Below are 21,272 nucleotides of genomic sequence, written 5' to 3'. Positions count from 1 at the left end.
GAATTGCTCGATTCATTCATAATTCATCTCTTTTCATTTTTTTATTACTCATTTTTTTCGGCGAGATGTATGCGATGAATATTTCATGTTAATTTTAAAAACGATTTTTTCCACTATTCAAACCGACATGTCACCACAAGAAAGACGAATTCTATTTTTGCTCTGTTACTACAAACAACGTACGGTATTTTTGGAAACACCAACTTCGTGTCCATGCCCTCTTTATTATTTAAATTATTTTTTTTTAAAAAAAGAACCTATTGGACAGATGCAGTCTGCAATAAACTTAAGCCCTTAAAATTTATTAAAAATACATTAGTATTATTCATTATGAAGATGGAGTCAAAACATTGCAAATCCGTTTTAAGCTTCCATTTTGTATCATTTTTATCTCTTTTTTTTCAAAACACCTTTATTTGTGCAACTCCCTCGAATGATCATTTTCAAAAAATTTCACCGGTTAAAATCTGCCGGAGTGGTATTTTTTCCCCGAAGCATTCCGATTTATCTTGTGTGATACATGAGCATTTTTTTAAAAAAATTCTGTGCCTATCTTTTTCTACAATTAATTTTTTTTCACGAAAGAAATTATATTTTCCCCAATATCAATTTTTACAAAAAAATTTGCGCAAAATTTCTGCGCTAAACTTTGAAAATTATTACGAATACGGTTACCCAAACCCCTCTTGATAGCAGTATCCAAAGGGGTTTGGGTAGTATCCAAAAAAATAATTTAGGAAAATATGTCTCTAGGTTAGAAAACCGAATCGCATAAATAAAATGTCTTATTAAATCTTAAACAACATCACACGAATTTAAAGCAAACAAAATAATTTATTACTATAACAATTGAATATACAAATAATTACAAAGAAGTCTTCTGAGGCAATTATTATTATTATTTTGCCTGACGTCACATATCGTGGTTGTCATAGTTACCAAACAAAGCAGCCATCCGTCCGTTACTTGACTTAGATTCGTATTGAGCGCTTGCGTTCATCGGCGACTAAAATTGATTTAAAATGGACCATAATAAAAAGAAAATTTAGTTGCCACCACAGCACCCATACACCTGTAGTATTACTTATACACAACTTTTTATATAAAAATGCTTTTCTCATAAGAATTTCTCGTAAGAATCACGCCAAGTCTGAAATTTTGTAAGATACATACATCCACGGATATGAAAAATTATATAAAAGGATTCTATAGACTTGCTTTGAACATAGAGTTTTTTTATCTTACAATAAAATGAAGCGAGAACACTAACACCTGTGTGGCATATACTTCTAAGCACCTTATCCCCCATACTACAGAGCCGCACCGCACCGTACTGCAGATCAACGGCCCGTATTCTTTCCTCATGAGTGGGATAGTGGGTTAGTATTGAGTCTAAAATTACTTGTAAAACCCACCTTAGCTAGCCATCTTTCCACCCGCGTCAACTGTTCCTCATGCGTTCGTTCAATTTCGTCTAAACGATCGACCCAGACGTCCGAAAATTTGCTGATTTGTTCTTTTAACTCTGATACTTCGTATTTGAACGCTTTTCTTTGATATTCAATAATATCACTTGTATTCCATCGATTGATTTCTACGAAAGAAGTGGTTAAGGAATATAAAACTCGTTAAAAACACAAAATTTTCCTCAATTTAGGTTTTACAATGTTTATTGAAAAGCGAATGAAAAATTAAATTACACAGAACAGAACGTTTATACAACACAGACATTGGAAGAGCTCTAAAAAAATTTTAGACATGGTTTAGGGCGCTCGAAAAAATTCAACGTCCATAAAACTCGCCTACCCATAAAGTTGATACAGAGCCAGTTTGTATAAACGAGACAGAATAGAGTTTGGTGCAACGAGACAGTAAAAAACTGATGCAAATAACTTACTGCTTGTGGCATGCCCGTTGGAATGAACTTCTTTTAATTTGAATTTTTCTTTCAATCTTTTTTTTCTTCTCCAGTAGAAACACTCCCATAAAAAGCCAATGACGAGTAAACAGCTTAACACAACCCCACCTCCTGCAAGCATTCGCAAGAAAAATTCTGAATCGGCATCGAACAGTGAGGAAGAGCTACCGCCAGAAGCGAGGGAAGCTTTGTTTTCCTAGAGGTAAAAAGAAAAGATAAATGCTCATTCTCTCTTCTATCTTGGTTCTTCAGTTGATATAACTGTTAAGGCGGGCTTCCACTTGTGCAAAATTCAAAACAATCGACGACGATCGATGATGAAGTAGGATTGCTTCTTACTTTTTATAGATCGAAGCTGATTAATTCCATCGATTTGACCTTTTAAGTGGAAACCCGTCTACAGTGTTTTAAATAAATTATGCGAAGGTTGATAATTCGAAAAGTGAAACGGTGTACTCTTTAAAGAAGTAAACAGAATGTCAAAATGTTATTTGAGATTGTCACATACTTTGAGAGGCTTCACGACTTGTGATATGGTATTATAAATGCGACTTTGCTTTCGTTCTAAGTAACTGCGAAAATGATGTTCCAACTCTTCTGCGTCACGTGACAAAACAACACCATAAACAAAAACATGTTCTAATATTTCTTGAAGTTTGTAGTCCTCTAGATCGTCTTGAAATTCACCTGCAATATACGTGTCAAGTAAAGCTCCTTGAATTTCTCCGCGGTGGAGAGCCTCTATGATATCTGGCACGGTGCTGTAGCCTAGAAGGAACACATAATCGCATATTGAATGAAGAATGTAAAACGAAAATATATTTAATAAAGCTGAGACTGCATAAAAAAAAAACAGTTTAATTTTTATCAGAAAAAAGCGTGTTGAAGAAAATTCAGCCAAGGTTAAGGTGGCGAAAATTGTGCACAACATAAAAATCATGTTTGGCAAAAAAAGTTTATCAAACACCGATGTCGTGAGTAAGTCAGTGTCTTTGCTAAAATTCGAAATAATCAATTTCAAAAACTGAATTGGATAATCTTTTGCCAAACAAAAGCAACAAATCTCCCTTTGGCACGTTTAAAATTGGTCCCATAAGGTATATTAATAATTGAAACGCGAATAATTGCAAAACCAACCTCTGACGTCAGCATTTCGTTTTACACCTAGCCGAAACTCTTCGCTATTCGACAACGCACCAACTTTGGTTCCGTACAACTTTGCTTCGTTCGCCAAACTTGTAGCAGTTAATACGGTAGTAATGGTAGCAGTGAAAGTCGAGATAATGACGAGACCAACCAAAATCCAAACAATCCCAAATACGCGAGCAAAGAATGAACGAGGGGCTTTGTCACCGTACCTGGGTTTTAAAAAAAAGTTTCCAAACATGACCAGTTTTCACCCTACCAGAAGCTCACTTAGTATAAATTCTTACATTAAAAAAATTCCCAAAACAACTATTACAATTGATACGTTAAAAAAAAGAGAAAAAGTTTGAGCAGGTATTTTCGCAGGGGCACAAATTTAAGATGAATTTCGGAGATTAAACGAACAAAAGATTGTGACGAAAGAAGACAGTCGCATTTTTTTAGTTCACCACTAAAAGTTAATGTGCAACTAAGAAAATATTCAGCTAGTCGATGAAGATACCATTGAATATATAAAATAAGATGAATAAATTGTACCATGCGGGAATAACGACATTTTTAAGAACATTTAAGGAGCAAATTTATAAGAATTTATAAACATTTAGGTGTTAGCCCGTGAAAAAATCGACAGAAATTCATCCCGTCGTAATTAAAATCTTGCATCGGTATTTCGTCCATCTTTGTTCGCCTGTTACAAGCAATTAGATTAAGGTAACAACTCACTAACAAATACTATAACCTTTCATCACGTGTAAGCCGAAAATTTTAGAATAGATTTTTTAAAGCACAGTAAATCCTGCAGCAGGATGAAATACTATTCCTGGCAAGTTCGTATTCACTCATGTTTAGTTTTTCCAAAATAAATATTTAATTAAGTGGAACTTACCCCACGGTCGTCATAGTGATGAAAGCCCACCAAAATCCTTCCCAGGACCCTGCAAGAAAGGAGTGTGGAAATTCCTTTGGGTTATGTACGGTGTCCTATAAATAAAATTAGTCAAGTCGAACAGTAGCATGAAGTATTTGACATATCTCTCCGGTGGAAAGCTTATTCATTCATAAACAGCCAGTGATTCTTCTCTGGGGATCCCCAGTACTTAAAGGCTGGTTTTCACTCAAAAACCCTAATTAATTGATAATTATTATCCTTAAGACAATCGCATTTTATAATTTTTTATGCCGCATAAATTATGACGTCACAGTGTATCAATGTAGACATTTTTGCACGATGATCGTTACAGTTCGCACACAACAAATACGGGCTGAGAACGAAACTGGTAAATGTTAACAGACACTTTGGTGTGCTGAGGTTGTGGAAATAACAAGGCAATGTTTGGTCGATGATTTGTGGTAATTTCAGATATGTGCTTAATGACGAAGCAAAAAATTTTTTTTTCTTGCACGTGACTATCACTTACTTTTAAATATTAACATATTCGCAACGTTTTCTCAAGGAAAAGAAATTTTATAAATTTTTACTTACCAGGAACCATATGATAACACCAGATAGCGAAGCTAACAGTAAGGTGACAACAAGAATGGGCCATGAGCCAGCCAGTGAACCGAGAAGCGGATTGTCTTTTCTCCTTTCTTCTTTCACGAAGAAAGCAACACCAGGAGATTCAACTAACAAAAAAAGAGTGACTATGATCAATCCACTGAACACTGCACAGGTAATGGTTATTTAAAGCAGGGAAGAAGATGTTGAGGTCGTTCGAAGTTAAAAAGACAAACAAACCTGAAGTCCATAGGTTTCAATAAAGACATTAAAATCTATGTTAAAATACACAATAATGAGAAACCAAACCCACGCGGTGAAGCAAAATTCTTCTCAAAAAACGCAGGTGTAAACCAACGAAACCTGAGTAACGGGGGCGTTAATGATTCTTGCTTAATAACTTGTCGCTGGTAGATACCTTTATATAAATATTCCGAATAAACGAGACAAACATTTTGAAGCCTGTGACCTGCAACAAGATCCTTAGCTCTAACGAGCAGAAATTCTAAATATGTGACAATTCGTTGCAATAAAAGCTACAATTAATATTATAATCCGCGTTTCTCCAAAGTAAAAAATTCAATAAAATTTAAAGTAAATGAAAATGTGATAAAACGCACTTATAACTTACGTTACATTGGCGCTACGTGATCCTTATATATATCACATAGCTGTTGCGCCATTTTACCGACAAAATATAAGAATTCTATAAAACAAGTATATTCTATTTCGGGACTTTCAAGGAGTTTTTCTCATAGTAGTTATATATGCAGGACCAACTTGCACTTTGTAACATGCAGCCATGGCTGCAGTACGCAGCAGAAGCCTGTCGTAGCAACCACCAAGAAGAAATGATTTAGTATTTAATACTCGCCAGTCATTATTCATCACATAAATTAGGCCCACTTCCGTTTATCAAGCATGTACATGCACAAAAATAAATGAGAGTAGAAATTTGACAGGCGCACCAAGTTAGAGTCATGTTACATTACCATTACCCTCCCTACCATCAATTAAATTATTTAGACTCTCACCTATCGGTATGAATGGAAAGCCTCGGAACTTTTCTTGTTCTTTCGATCCGTACAGGGGGCAAGCAAAGTCTGTGTTATTCTCTTCAACGCGTACTTCAAGCTGCATTGAGCTATTCAATGGAGGCGCAAATCTTATTTCAGAACAGTTGTTGCATATATCAATTATCATTAACATTAGGATGTCCCGAAAAAGACCTTCTGCTGTGTCAGCAACTACTCCGCGTTCAAGATACGGTGTTCTAGACCACCACGACGCTACGTATTGACCGGTACAAAATGGCGGCGGAAAACAACCAAGTGCTAAAGACAAAATTTAGTACATATTTCTCCCCTTAATATTAAACCACAAGGTATGGCGCTTACAAGAGGGCGACCCAGCGTTGCGTCTGAGATATTTTATCAGACCTTTTCTTTTAAATGGTCAAAAAAACACAAAATCAATCTGTACTTACACGTGCATTTTTCAGCACCATCTCCCTTATACCCACGATCACAGATACATCGATATGATCCTGGCAAGTTGACGCACGATGCATTCTCGGCACAGCTGAATAGACCTTCTTCGCACTCGTCTATGTCTAAATTCATACATTTCATTTATAAAAACTAAACACTTACGTATATCATGCCACGGAGTCATATATCAACACGTGGGGAAGTTTCGATAAATTCTTATCTTAACATCTACAAGATTTTGGAAAAAGTATCTTTCGAGCCTAGTTGCAGGGCGTCCACTTAAAAGTTGAACTTGATTTTCCCGACATTTCTGACATTTTGCCTATATCTTTCGAATTTCATTATCTTTCGAATTCCAGACAAATCCTGACAAAGTGGACACCCTGGGCTACTTCCGAGACGTCTACAAATATTGTGTCCATGGCATGATTTAAACATCATCACATCAGTATAAGTGGCGTTCATACAATGGATTTTCTCTTTAAGTTAGAGGATACATTTAAAATGAGTTTGTTACCTTCACAGTATGTGCCATTCCCGTTCCAGCCTCGGTCGCATTCACATGTGAACGAACCTTCGGTATTGTAGCATCCAGCGTGGCTATGGCATGGATAATCTTGTGGGTCACTTTCACACTCGTTGTCATCTAATTCAAAAACCCAAAAAGAATAATTCAATTTAATTTCAGGTAGCGTTTGTATTATTTTATTTATTATCGTTATTTTAGTTAGCAATATAAAATTGCCGTTGCTGAATAAATATGCCTTAATTACTCAATTAGTAACAAGTAAAGCAGTCCCCAAGATAGTCAGGCTGTGTATAACTTCGATACAGAAAGCAATAGAAGTGGTCTGACAATGACCAATACATCGGAACCTCCTTTATTTATTTGTTTCATTGAATAGAACAAAAAATGCTATCAAAATACTGCATATGATCATATTCCACTAATGTGCTGCTGGGAAATAATGTAGCTCAAAATATTCTAATGAAGTCACCAATTGCGCATTGGTGAGTTCAGACATCGTTTTGTTTACTGTTACTTCTGCACGAGTATAGACACTATGGTTGACCGGAAAGATGTCAGGTTGTGGTATTGGTTTTTCACTAAAATTTCATATTTTTATGAACATAAAATAATGGCATCAATAACATTTTTTGAACTTTTTATATCAACTCTCACTTGTTTTTATTAGTAAAAGGTGAAACGGAAAAAAAGAGAAAAAAGCGTCCTGAAAATATCGATTAGTTACCAATAAAAGACTTTTCAAAGTATATCTTTGCAACAAAACACATTGTCTTTAGAAGCTTACCTATGCACTTTCCATACTTCTTGATATACCCAACAGTACAAGTACATTCATAAGATCCAGGACTGTTCTTACACATCGTGTGATTGCTGCTCATTAAATCCTCACAATGATCAGCACCATATTCCATGCATTCATTTATATCTGTAAGAACATACAATGTTTATGTCAAACCCAGTAGTATCAAGTTAAAAAGATGTTAAGAAACTAATATACCTTTTATATACAAACAATTTCAGGGAGACAACGGAACTAAGTTTTAAAAAAACACATTGGAGTTGAGACTGCTAATATTTTGAAATTCAACGCATTGAAACTAGCCTTGTAGAGCAAAAAAATTAAAAAAAAAGTCTCGCCTGTACAGTTTCGACCATCACTCGAGCCTCGATAACCCGTCTCACACGTGCATACAAAACTTCCCAAGTTATTGTCACAAATCGAGTTATTTCCACACGTGTTGTTTTCCACGCATTCATTGATGTCTGAAACAATGTATTTCTAATCAAATGTCGCAAACAGATTTTTATAGGAGATTTTTAAAGGGAATTGCCAATTGAGAAGGACACCATTGAGGCTACATTTATTTTTCATCGACAATTTAGTAACTAAAATTAATAAACCATTATAAGTTTCAGTCAATTTTACAACAATTTAGTAACAAAAAAGAAATGTATACACAAACGCTAATGGTATTTAAAGGTAACTAGCCGTTACCAGGGTCACCCGTCCTTTACATTCCATCAAATTTCGTATGCCTTAGCACAAATTTATTTTTGAGCACACATAGACAGAATACGGGTATTATTATCACACTAGTCGGTCACCCGTGGAAAAATCCACGGGTCGCCCGTTCTTTATACATCTTATTTTGTGTTTCCGCAACACCAGGTTTTTCTTGTAGACAAATAAAAAAAATATGGCTAATATTAAAAAGAAAATCGGTAAATTCCGTGGATAAATTCACGGGTTCGACTGTCCTTAAAATATCACATTTCGTGTCTCTGTAGCACAACGTTTTTCTTGGGGACAGACTTAATCTGGTATAATTAATATTACAATTACTAATTTTCCAAATATTTATACAGGATATAGCCACTTCAGTGTTGGAAACACTGTTATCAATGTGGGTCCTGTGTCCGGAATGTATACATTAAGTATGCACCGGCAATACCTATCCAATTTCGCTCACATTGCATGGGTTAACTCATAGCTGTGGTAAAGGCACTTGCTAAGCATGCCCGCACTGAACCACGGACCTTGTGATTTCGAAGCAACTCCATAACCACAAGACCACGCGCCATTTATTAAAGGGAAGATGTTATTAACAGTCTAAGAACATACCAATACAATTGTATCCGTCACCACGGAAACCATCCCAACATTCACAATAATATGAACCAATAGTATTTGTGCAATTTGCATTTTCGTGACAGCTTGGGATGGTACTGTTAACATCCAGCATCATTTCACATTCGTCGTCATCTAGCAGAAACAAAATAAAAATGTTGAGTTTTGTGCATACATCCTTAAATTAGTTTATGTGATGAAAATTGTTTACTGACAAATCACAATCTCTGTCCCTCGCCTTCTTACTCTATTTTATGTCAATATATAACCTAAAAGGAAGCAAAAAATGGGCGATGCAGCAGAAACATTTAAAACATCAGTAGAGAAAGTCCTGACATTTCTTGACCAGATTTACATTTGGTTATTTGTTCTGATGTATTGTAAATCTGTTAAATGGAATTTTCTTACCAATTAGCAAACCCACATGGCGTTATAACCACTGGGTTGTCTCATTGCCAAACATTTTGGAGAAAGCCCAAGAAGTAGTTCTAGATTTCGTTTTTAATGTCACGTTTATTGGTGGAGCCCATGAAAATATCAAACATGCTACTTATTCTAATTAAGATAGATCTACAGTTCAACAAAAGTAGTTTGAAGAAAAGGGTTTGGACAAAATATGTTTTCCTTTCCTAAACATTTTACATAAATTTCTAGCTAAAGTTATTTCAAATAAAAAAGGGAAGAGTAAAAGGACTTGACTGTACCAAATATGCCTTCTACAAATACCAATATAAGAGGAGATTTCATATATTCTTGTCATACCAAATATTGACAAAAAACAAATCATAAATCTCCTGATGCTAAAAAAATATAATGGTATTAAATAACAACTCTTATTAAACTTAGCCTCTGGTGAAGTAATCGCTGGCAGCATTTGTTTTTGTGTCTGCAATAAACCTGCCGACATGTTGCTTTTGTTAAAGTTTATTTACTTTCTTTATGTTAGAGTGTTTTAAATACATTTGAAATGTTTCATGCTTATAAAAGTTGTTTTCCACTTCCAGGATAATATTCACAAAACGCATATTTTTTATACAAAACCTTTGTCCTGATCATTAAGACATGACTTTGTACTTAGCATAACTCAAAACAAACATAGCTATTAAACTGAACAAACACACACAAAATGCTGCCAGCAAGGTACACACAAGGAATCCACGTATCCCACGCATCCTGCATTTTCATTTAAATGTGTCCTTAGGTTTACACAAGTAACTACATTATTGATAGCTTATTGGTTTACGAATAAATAAGAATAATATGTATTTATTTCTAAACTAAAAGATTTTAACTTTTTTCCAGGGGGGCAATGTGCATGCACTAAACGAAATTATTCATGTAATGTCAAAATTTTTGGTAAAGTGGAAAACAGCCATGAGAATCAACAATAGATTCATTATCAAAGAATAAAAAAGAAAGCTATGATGCACACTATTTTTCTCACGGTACTTAATTATCAAGGTAATCGAGTCAATCAAGGCAATAAAAATACTTTTAGTTGCATGCAATTGTACCTTGTATATGCAGTGTTGCCGTATCAGATTGTGATTCCAGTCCATCATAATACACAGTGCAATAGTAATGGCCAGATTCCTCAGGCAGTCCATGTAAAGATATATGTTTTGCAACTGATATGTTCTCATGAAGTGCACCAGTAAACTATGAAGAAAATAATAACAAACATGTTAATTTTCAAAAACAAGTACTAACAAAAGAATCAACTATTTTTTATGTTGGAAATTCCTTATTATTTTTTGTGAGAAAGTTTATATTATTTTTGTGAGGAAGACTGTTAATCGAATTTTCAGGCAACGTGCTACCAATCAATGATATATTTAGAGTCATTGTGTAACCAAAGTCGCAAGACACAAAAAAACTCATTTATCATATTTCAAGGTCTATGGAATTGCCAAAACGAACATTTACTGCACCTTTATAAATCGAGATATTTGTGCTATGGATACTTATAACTGACCATTTAAAGTGTGAAAAACGCATATCATTACAAGCTGTTAATGTTATTATTTAAAAATAACTGCATCGCCTATGATGTGATTCGTTACTAGAATAAAAATAGATTGAAATAAAAACTGCCAAAATTGCAAAAGAAGTAAAGTGTCAGAACAAAAAACTACCAATATTTTTTTACGGAAGAAACAAGCTTCAAAATGACATATTTGCGGTTAAATTCAAAAGATTAAATGTTCATTCAACAATTGTAACAAGTGTTGGCGGCTGAGAAAATGATGTTCTACTTACAAAATCAATTTTGTTCCATGTATACATCACATCTGCATCATCTTCACCAGTGGAGCAGGTGTAGTTAAACTCATACGATGTTGTGATCAATTTTGGTTGAGGTTGAACTTCAAACGTTACAAATTTCTGATCCACCTTTTGATGCAGCATGTCTAAATAATAAACATCTCTGTTAACTTCAATGTTTTCTAAATAACTAGACAAAACAATGCAGGATCACCTAGAGATCTAAAATTACCCAGGGGCATTGAAGAGCACTTGGAATCATCTAAAACATCTAAAATCACCCAGTCCTAGATGTAAAAACCAAATCTAGCTTATAATAGCTTGAAATACTTTTGAAAGCTTACTAAAAAGAATAAACCTTTTTATCCAGCACCTAGGATTTCCAAGTGTTAAAGCCAAGAGAAGTAAAATTAGGAAATGGATCAAAAACTTAAATCTAACTTAAACAGACAAAAAAGTCGAAAAAAGTTATTACATTCTCCAGCTTAACTTAATTAAAAACAAAACGCCTTGAGTTAAACCTTGAGTTTTGCTCAAATTTCCTGCTAAAAACTCAAGCTCAAATAGAATTTACTCGCTACATTATTTTTGACATTAAAATTCAATGTTTCAATATTACCTTTTTTGAAGATAGTGATTTTGCTGTTCTTTTCCACCTCATATGTCAAGTTAGCACACATAAACATTACTTGAAGTGTTTGATCTTTTCTTAAAAACATTCTTGCATTTAACTCATAATGATAACCATAAATTGAATATTGTGTTTTAGTGAGCTCCATACCTCCATATGGCTGACCATCTACTGCCAACACAACACTCCTATAATTTAATCAGTTCAATGGTAAAACAACAATTTGATGAATTTATTACCACCTTCTTTGCACCTCTACCCAAGGTGTATTTACCTGCACTGACATTTATTCAATTTAGATTTACGGTATTTGTTCAGTCGTGTATGATAAGCTTTTTTGAAATGTGACCTAAAATCTTTGGATAGTTTCTAATTTTCACAAATTCATATTCTCACTAAAGAATTTTCAAAAGATAAAATAATAAGGAAAACTTCTCAAAGTTCTGTAGTAGAATGTAGGATATCTTTGCTAGATGCAAAAACGTGTTTAAAAAAAACAGGACATACCCGTTTTCATGAGATTGCTCAGTGAAGACACTAATTGTCAAATAAATTATTTCATATTTTTCAGCTTGATAAAACACATTTTCTTTCAATTTTCCCTTCAAATACCAGTTACGTATAACATCCACTTTTTGGTGTGAATCACAAATGGATATATCTTGCTCCCGATTAATCTGTAAAGTATCTTCTTTTTCTTGGCCTAACAATTTAAAACTACTTGATATGGCATAATCATTGTTGTCAATCACAAGCTTTGAATTCTTTGGTAGAGCAGATATCATCGCAAAACCAAACTCACAATATAAACATGTTAAGTTAAAAAGAGTTTTATTAAATGGGTACAGGTAAATAGTAAGCTTATTTAAATTGTCAGATTTCCAAATTTGATTAACTTTATTGCTCAATTTTTTTTCCAATGTTTCGTTTTGACTTAAAAAACTCCTTTTTCTCCTAAAACTTTCTTCTATATTCGATACTGTAAAATAGATCATATACAATCCTGGCTCTTCTGTAGGACCTATAACATACAAAATAATTAAAAGTGATTATTGTTGCAGTTGTAGATGCTATAGCTTCATCACGCTGTTATTTTAAGAGATATTGTTGCTAAAAAAAATATATTATTTTTTTAAGAAAGATCTAGGCTCTTGTTAATGCATAAATTTGAAATCAATTGAGGATTACCTAACGGAATGATCCTTATTAAAAGCATTATAACTTTAAAAATAGGTATATACCTGTGTTTGTAGGTGTTTTCATTTCTGAAGAAAATACATTTTTACTTAGAAAGTAGTTCCAGTTTAGTATATGATCCACCCCATCTTCCAAAACAAGTAATGAAATTGTTGTGCCACGCAAAGGTTTAAATTCAAGACCTTTGGATACATTCACAAAAACTTTAATAATGTCAGTAGGATGAAGTACAACAACACCTGTAACTCGCAAAAATACTGAACCTTGAGATGATATATCCTGAGTTGTTGACACCAAATGTGGCCACACTTGCTTGTATTTAAGTAACAAACTTAATTCAACAAAAGGATTTAATGTGTACCCATGTATTTGACCATGGACTGATACACTAATTAAAGCTGTGAATGTTTTTTCTGCTTTTATGTCATAATAATACCCAAAAAAATCATTGTCATCTTGCAAAAATGTTGGTTTTGAATTCCAAATTTCACCATGAGGTAAGGTGCCAAAGGATGAATAATCCACTAGCAAGAAATGATTTTTATTTTCAGTAAACAAAACTGCTGATATTACTGATTTTCTGTCAATGCTCCAGCGAGCTGCCTTGTCTTTTAAAGTAACCGATATTTGTAAGTCGTCATTTACATCAAGAGACTCAGCAGCAAAGAATGGTAAATTTAAAGTCGATTTGCCTTCAACATTTGCGGTGTATTGAAAAATTCCCTTTTTAGAGCTTTTAACCTTCTTTATACTTAGAGTGATCAAAGTATTTTTCCTAACGTTTTCTATATTAACAATAACATTACATGAAACTAAATAGATGCCTTCTTTTTCTATTTTTATAATTTCATTTTGTGTAACTAAATCTTTGTGAAAAAACGGTCCTAGATTGTCTGGAAAATCACTAACTGCAGTTAATTTCTTTTTATTTGTTGATGGTACGATATCAGTTTTTAGGCTTTGGGAAAAGCCCAAAATATCTTTCACAGGTTTGATATAGCAAATTTCAAAGGAAGAAGACTTGGACAGAATTACATTGCTATCACCCTGCTTAGTTATGCTCAGTTGGTCATCCTTTTTGAGCTTTACAAAAAATGACAAAAAGCAATTTGCATAACGTTTCGAATGACATGAAGAGATAATCCTCCAGCTCCCAGTCATATTCTTATACATTAAATTAATTTGGTTAGTGTCCTGAATTGATTCTTCAATAAATACATTTAAAACAACATAATACACTCCTGCTGTTACAATTTGCAACTGATGTTTACTGCCAATTAACTGATTCACATTGAAGTCTATCCCTGTTTTTTTTCCAATAGAAAAAAATTCACTCTGCGTTTGTGGTATTATTGATGAATTGGAAATTTGCTGAAGTGATGGAATGTAACTTATAGAAAAAAGTGATGACGTGTAAAACTTTAATTCATAAACAATCAAAGTACTGCTTGGCAAAAGCACAATATCATGATCTGGTTCAATATAGCAATAGATGCTTTCTTTTTCTTTCAGGAAAAAAACTCCACTGATGGAAAGTTGAGAAAAAGAGTTTCCAGAAACAACCGATTCCTCAAATTTATTATCATCATCAATACTGAAATACACACGGATTTTATCGAATGGTCTGTGTGTAATCACGACTGATAAGATCACAAAGTAGTATCCAGTCTTCTTTAAGTGGTATCCATCTTGATAAAAATTATTTTTTGTTCCATCCCAATCTGTTATTTTTGATGCCTTCCCACCAAGATATTTAATTTTATCTTTCAGCTCATGGATCATAGTTGTGTTAGAATTTGGATCAGATGTTGACAAAAATAAAATTGAATATGATGATTTATCTGAGATAAACCCATTTTCCCAGTTTGTTACTAAACTCAAAGTGATTTTTGATTTGGAAGAAAATTTATGCACACCAGTGTGTGTGATGGTTTTCCATTTGTTATAACCTTTATACTGTTCTTCTTTTCGAAACAGTTCTCTTTCATCAGCGGAAATGATGACAATAACGCGCCCTGAGATATCTAATAACACAAACTTAAAAGTTACAAGATAATAACCATCCATTAAAATGATATAAGTTCCAGTTGAAGAGGAAAACCCATTAACAATTCCAAAATTAAGTTTCCATTCAGTTAATTGACGTTTCCTGTTGTGTTTCAATGTCCTGCGTGTACTTGGCTGTGCCACAAAACCAATAGACTGTTCATAATGACTTACAAATTGCAATATAAATCTGGACTTTTGTGTTAATCTCAGGGAACTTGAAGAAAAGACATATACTGAAATTCTATCATCTTTGTTAAATTTAATGACGTCATTAAAATGAATCCCTTGTATACTGTTTCTGTTGGAAGTTTTAGATACATGACTGCTTGCTTCTGATGTGATATTTATTATATGATCTCCAGATGTTAGTTTATCAAAATGCAAATGCAGTGCAATATAATATAGTCCAGATTTTGATACAACAAGTTTTGACTCAACAAAATTTTTGAAACCCTGTAAGAAAAATCCCTTATCTTCAGCAGTTTTCTCCCATTGTTGCAGAAGTATCCATTTCTGTTTTGGAACATGTAAATTACTTTTTGGGATATGAAGATGCAATCCATTCTCTGGATACATGTGACCTGAAATATAAAAAAATAATTTTGTACCTCAATAAGGAACATTTTTGATGATAATGCTGTTTTGCAAAAAAATACCCAGTACTATAATCTTTTTTTTCCATAACCAAACTAACCCTGAAAAAACATGGATCACAATGAAAATTTTATACCAATTAAATTAACTCATTTTGTCAGATGCTTTTTGCATTTCAAATAGGAAATTAATAATGTAGATTCTTGATGTTTTTATAGCAGTTAGGTAAATTGAACTTTGAACATTTGTTTTTTGTAGGGAAGCCTTACAAAAAGTTGAATCAATCAATAGAAGCAATAGATAAATAAAGTTTTTTGGTAGATGAAGGGTTATTGTTGACACCATCAAAAAGATTTCTGCAGTTCTACAACCTTTATGAAGCAAAATTTATTTAACTGTATTCAATTTAAAGTCACTTTTATCATTTGTTTCACCAACACATACTTCTGTTTCTATCCAAGGTATAATGTTCTTATCAATGAACTCAATAAAATACATGATTCAACCTAGTTTTCAAAATGGTTTGACTGTAAAACATGCTTGACCTTGTTTGCTGTAGTAAAATAATGAATAAAGGCCCCAGGACAAATTGAGCACTTGGATATTTTTGTACTTGTGTACTTAGTCATTTGACAGCTGCTGAAACATCGTGTTTTGTTACGTTGATTCAAGCTAACTGAGCCCTATACCTAATTGCACAAATTTTAGTTACAAAAATAATTTATATATAATGAAATTTCCCACATTTATTTTTTAATTGTGTCTAGGACAAGAAACTGATGTTATTTCTCTTGGTCTTACTTTTGTGTGTTTAACACCTACTTCCAAAAAAGTTGCCCCATAATGTTAACGGAAAGTTATAGACAAAAAATTAAAATATCGAAAATATTGAACTTTTTATGCAGGTGCTCAAACACATGCAAGCTGTGGATGATGAGAAACTGTGATGTAATTTCCCTACCCCAAGGACAGCTTGAAAGGAATTACCAAGATGCAGTTTTAGTTTGTAACAGAACAGAACCTAAACAAGTGCAACATTAACCTTTCTTTCCAAACCCTTTTGCAGGAATCTTGTTTTAATAAAATTGCAAGGATAACAATTCTTTAGGTGGAAAATCGCTAAAAAACTTTTAGTCCCTGCCAACAAATCACATACAGGGGGGTTGAGGACTTTTCATTATTAATAGGCACCTTAAAAATGAAAAATAAAAATCATACCATCCGCTGTTGATTTTGAGTAGTCGAGCAGTTGTAAACATCCGAGTACGGGGTTTTTCCCCATTCGTTTTCTCGGAATAAAAACCTGTGTGAAGTTTCCAGAGGTCATAGAGGAGCAGGGCCGGTGAAGCAAAAAGGATTTGTGGCGAGGGGCGAGGGGCAAGGCGCAAGGCGCAACGATCAGTAACGGATTTGCTGTACCAGATACACATTGTTTAAATTAAAAGTTTTTTGAGAACCTAGACAGGCCCTACGACAAGCGAAGTTTATATGCCCCTTCCACTTTTTTCTGGCTAATGCAACAATAAGACTTAAGAAAATGACCAACATAAATCCCATACAGGACTCTTGAAGTTGATTCTGCTTTAAAAGCTAAAGAAACATTTTTGGGTTAAAATTGCATTGGATGATAAGAAACTTGGGAGCTTACCATCCAAGACTACAGCAGTTTTTTTAACTATTTTAAAATATGGTTGAATAAAAACGTCAAATAGCCAGTACTCCGACATGAAGCAAAATTGACTTTATACGTGTTTTAGCCTGGTAGACAGCGATTTTCTAGTCGCAATTTATAACACGTTTACATTTAAAAAAATCTACGAGGCTAATGTCTAGCTGATGTCTGTTCTGTGTTGGCTCTGGTTACCGACTAACTTTAAAGTTTCACACGAGCATAAATGTCCCCTTTATCGGTACTGCAATGAACGATCACAGAACAAAGGAAGTAACAAAACATCTTACCTAGATGAAGAAAGAAGAAGTTGATAATGATAGTGGTGAACCCACACCTTGCCATATTTTCGTCTAAAAACACTTCATCATGCGATTCTCTCTGTTGTTCTTCTTGTTCTGTAACCTGTTTCTTTGGTGGCCTAGTATTTTAATCTAAGGTGCCAATCATAAAAGTATAAATTTTATTTTGACGGAACTGTTTTCCAGATAAAATATATTTCTCATAAAGAACTCAATGGCATAAAATAAAGGGTTTTTTTACATTCACCTCAATGCTTTTTTCATTACAGCACTTTTCCATATTCTATTTAAAAGACCGACATTAATTGTCTAATCAAATGTCTGGCTTTTTTATTTTATCTTTTCACGCTTTTCTTTTTCTCACCTTACACCGCTTATTGTAATCATTCCTGAAGTTTTTTTCTTCCAGTGTGACAAAAGTAAAAAGCCCTGGGAATGACCTTGATGTCACATGTTGCAGCAGTGCTTTTTCTTTCGGCTAGAGTTAAGAACTAAAAAGAAGCGATTGAGACTTCCACTAGTAATTAATTGTTATAATGGTAAAGTTTTCGCTATAAAGGCCTCAAAAGCTTTTCCACTTTCTAGCCTTTAGCACTCCCTGAGAACTTTAGCAAAACACCTTTCTCTTGGAGCTTTTAAATTTTCTTCATTATTATATTGAACGGAACTCAAAGTTTAGGAAATTTTAGATTTTGTCCTGATAAAGAAATTGTGAAGCCTGAAGACGAGAGAGGATACGTTTTTCTTTTGTGGAGTGTGAATTAAAACGCATAATTGTAAAGTATTTGTTAAAGGTATTTAAACACTGCTTATCTAAAACAGAAATAAAAAACAGAACGTCGTTCTTTTAAAAAACTTCATTTCCAGTGATAAGTTCTGACTAACCCTGAAAACATACCAGGAGAGCCTGGGGACGAGTTTACCCTTTGGGATAACTAAAACAAGAAACAAAATTAGAAATGAAATTGTTATCTATGAGATAAAAGCTAAAAGATAATAGAAAATACAAGATAATACAAGAAATAAAAAAATATATATAAAAAGAGATAAAAATCTTTATATCTCTTCACCTAACAACATAGTGCAGAAGAAGCGTGTTGCTTTGGAGTGTCAAGATATAAACTCTGATTGCCACCTTTGAGTCTTAAAACACAATCTCTCTATTGTCTTATGTTAGTAGATATTTCTAAAGCTATTTAAGAAATAACCTATGTTTGTAAATTAAAATAAGAAGTAACTGAACAAAAGCTTTTTGGTCCAAAGAATATTGGGTTAAAAATTTAAAGTTTAAATTTAAATTAGTGTGTAAAATGAGATATAAAAAATGTTGTGAAAAGAAAACTATATTTATGGATCACAAAATTCTTATCCCAGTCACCGTGTGATAAACTCTCGCCGTTAGGAAATAAGCTTAATTTTTGATTGACACGATGCAACCCTATGCACCTGCGTTTACTTTTAGCCGATCCATAGCACTATCATTCCAATAAATTGTTCGGAACGGAAACTAATTCCATCAATCAGTTATCGACTGGTGCTTACATAAAATATAACATCTTTCCACAAAGATTGATGGCGTGGTTTTGCTATTCAGCTGCTTATAACAGTGACTGACTTCAACGTTAACAAGAACACAAAAACACATGAAACAAAAACAAGAATAAAATTAGGTGGGGAAGTAAGAATGAGATAAATAAACTCTGAGAAGAAACTAAGCAAGCTGATGCAAGGAAGAGGATGATAACATGACGAATCAAGAAACGGGATTTAACCTGCTAATAAAATTTTATTTCGAATACGGTATAATGTTATTCCAAAACTACTTTATTCCGTCCTTGCTACCAACAAAACAGAATTTAACCTCATCCGCGACTCGTTCTCTTAAGTAAATTTCTTTTTCATTATCCTTGTGCAAAGTATTTGTTTTTATTGTTCCAGATTTTCAACTTCCTTCCCTTAAAGGTCTTTATTTCTTAACTAAACAAGTATTTCCAAACATTTAACTGTGCAACTTCGTCCCTAAGGCTTTGCTTCTCAAAGGAGCTTCGTTTTTGCGCTCAGCTTTCCAAATTCCCTGCTGGTTACTAATGTTTTTACCGACTAAAATTTTTTACCGCCTTTTTTACCACCCTTTTCTACCGTCCTTTTTACCAACTTATTTTACTGATAAGGTAAAAAAGGAGTACTGGGGATAACATTGCGCAATGAAGCAATAATCAATCATATAGTCATAAGTCAATAGGTGTACGCTGTAAAAACAACGATTACATTTTACCTTATTCTTTTAAATCATCGAAATCAACATATATGCAACTCATGGCTCTCTTTGGAACGTGTAGATGACAAAATAGGTTTAAATGCTTTTTGTTCTCCAAAAAACAACAATGTCAAATAGTTTTCTTTCTCCATCTCCGACGTTATATCAACGTGTAGTACAATTTTTAGCTATATCAGTCATCCCTTACAGTAAACAATACTAAACAAGTTCTTGCCGTCTTCCATCAGCATTTCTGATATTATTTTCAATTCTAACGTTACAAAAATGTATATTAAAAAAGACATTAGCTGCCAGAATAAACCTTAAAAGATCAGGTCGAACAATATATAAGAAGGTTATTTTGAAACTCCACCAATCTCCAATTTGTTTTAGCACTTCGAGAAAACACCCTTTTGTATTTGTTTTTCACACTTGTTTAAAAGAAAAGAAGACATTAAGAAATATCAATTCATTAATCAAGCCTCGTTTTAAAACCTGCTTAGAAATGAAAGAGAGGCTAGCGCAACATATTCTGTAAACATAAAGACTTGTTAGTGCAGCAAGTTCGCACACTCACAAGAAGTCCTGAAAATGAGATTAAGATTTTTGCACTTTGCTGTTGCGCAATAAGGACATTTTAATTTTTATCTGTAATGATGTAATTTCTTGTTTGTTTGTTTCTTTTACTCTAAACAAGATCACTTTTCCGTAAGTAAATGAGTAAATACAGCTACATTGCTCCGATTAAGTTAACCTATGAAGTTATAAACCTCAGGTTAAGCAAGACAAATAAGCTTGTTGTTAAAACCTCCCGTTACTTACTTGCTTACTTAATTAATTTTCAACGCATTGTAGAATTGGCTTTTCGACAAAGTTTAACCCACACGCCACATAACCTAGAACTTTTAGACAGCGCAGCGCCGTTGAGATTTATATAGACCTGGGTACAAAGTTGCTATTGATGAGTGAGAAAATTTTATCTTCGTTACGGGATGCTTACACACCTTTTCAATATTGTAACTCTTGGTTAACATGAAAACACCAATTCTTGTTTTTTTTGTTTCTATGACAACGCGGTTTTGTTTTACAACTACACATTTTACTTCTTGTGGTCAGCGGTTTTATAAATATTTTAACTTTCGCGAATTGTCATTGTTGTTACAGAAGTTAGAACATTCTTCTAGAAATCAACAACAGAAGACCTCCCAAATTCATAATCCAATTTCTTAGCTTCTTAAATAGCAGATGGATGAAAGTGGTTTTTCGTAGTAGAGGTGGTCGTCCTAGAAACAGCGGCATGTGTGATATAGGAGTTTATAAAAGTGAAGAACACCATGAAAGTCACACACTTCGTCCATTCATAAAACAGAGGCCTATCCACAGGTTATCAGTTAGAGGTCGAGAATTTGAATTTAAGGATCCCTTTTCGTATTAAGTGAATTAAGGGTGACTTATGATTAAAATTTGACCCTCAATGCATGCCAAATTTTAGGAATATCATATGAAATTGATACGAAGTAGACGAACATTTATATATCCTTTAGTGAATCAAAAAACACAGAATTTTGAAAAAAACCTCATTAAAACTGTACCTTTAAT

General features: G+C 33.5%; 1 protein-coding gene across 3 annotated transcripts; it reads right to left on the bottom strand.

The window, feature by feature from the left end:
* Nucleotides 1–814: 814 nt before the first annotated feature.
* Nucleotides 815–18,259, bottom strand: LOC130621461 (uncharacterized). Of its 3 annotated transcripts, none has more exons than XM_057436747.1 (19): nt 17,405–18,259; nt 12,847–15,432; nt 12,113–12,626; nt 11,594–11,793; nt 10,969–11,120; nt 10,224–10,368; nt 8,704–8,844; nt 7,719–7,844; nt 7,366–7,506; nt 6,570–6,698; nt 6,049–6,174; nt 5,597–5,896; nt 4,548–4,690; nt 3,951–4,045; nt 3,056–3,276; nt 2,427–2,686; nt 1,898–2,114; nt 1,416–1,594; nt 815–1,006 (listed from the first exon to the last, which is right to left on the bottom strand). In XM_057436747.1, the coding sequence occupies exons 1-19, from the start codon at nt 17,457–17,459 to the stop codon at nt 914–916; spliced, it is 5,823 nt and encodes a 1,940-aa protein (XP_057292730.1). In that variant the 5' UTR covers nt 17,460–18,259; the 3' UTR covers nt 815–913. The 3 variants fall into 3 exon arrangements, with proteins under 3 accessions (XP_057292730.1, XP_057292729.1, XP_057292731.1); XM_057436746.1 differs by lacking the exon at nt 17,405–18,259 and adding an exon at nt 16,664–17,284; XM_057436748.1 differs by lacking the exon at nt 17,405–18,259 and adding an exon at nt 16,637–16,690.
* Between the last annotated feature and the right edge of the window lie 3,013 nt (nt 18,260–21,272).

Source organism: Hydractinia symbiolongicarpus, chromosome 12, assembly GCF_029227915.1.
Source record: "Hydractinia symbiolongicarpus strain clone_291-10 chromosome 12, HSymV2.1, whole genome shotgun sequence".
In the NCBI taxonomy this organism is placed as follows: Eukaryota; Metazoa; Cnidaria; class Hydrozoa; order Anthoathecata; family Hydractiniidae; genus Hydractinia; species Hydractinia symbiolongicarpus.
Note: the sequence above shows the minus strand (reverse complement) of the source record. Positions and strands in the feature narration are given on the sequence as shown.

What these genes read in the sequence shown, in the direction of transcription:
- LOC130621461 (XM_057436746.1), bottom strand. Translation starts at nt 16,772, where the DNA reads ATGACCTCTGGAAACTTCACACAGGTTTTTATTCCGAGAAAACGAATG. An exon ending in GAGCAATCTCATGAAAACGG is followed by an intron (nt 11,794 to 12,112) that starts GTATGTCCTGTT and finishes ATTAAATTATAG; the next exon opens with GAGTGTTGTGTTGGCAGTAG. An exon ending in GGCAACACTGCATATACAAG is followed by an intron (nt 8,845 to 10,223) that starts GTACAATTGCAT and finishes TGTTTCTGCTAG; the next exon opens with ATGACGACGAATGTGAAATG.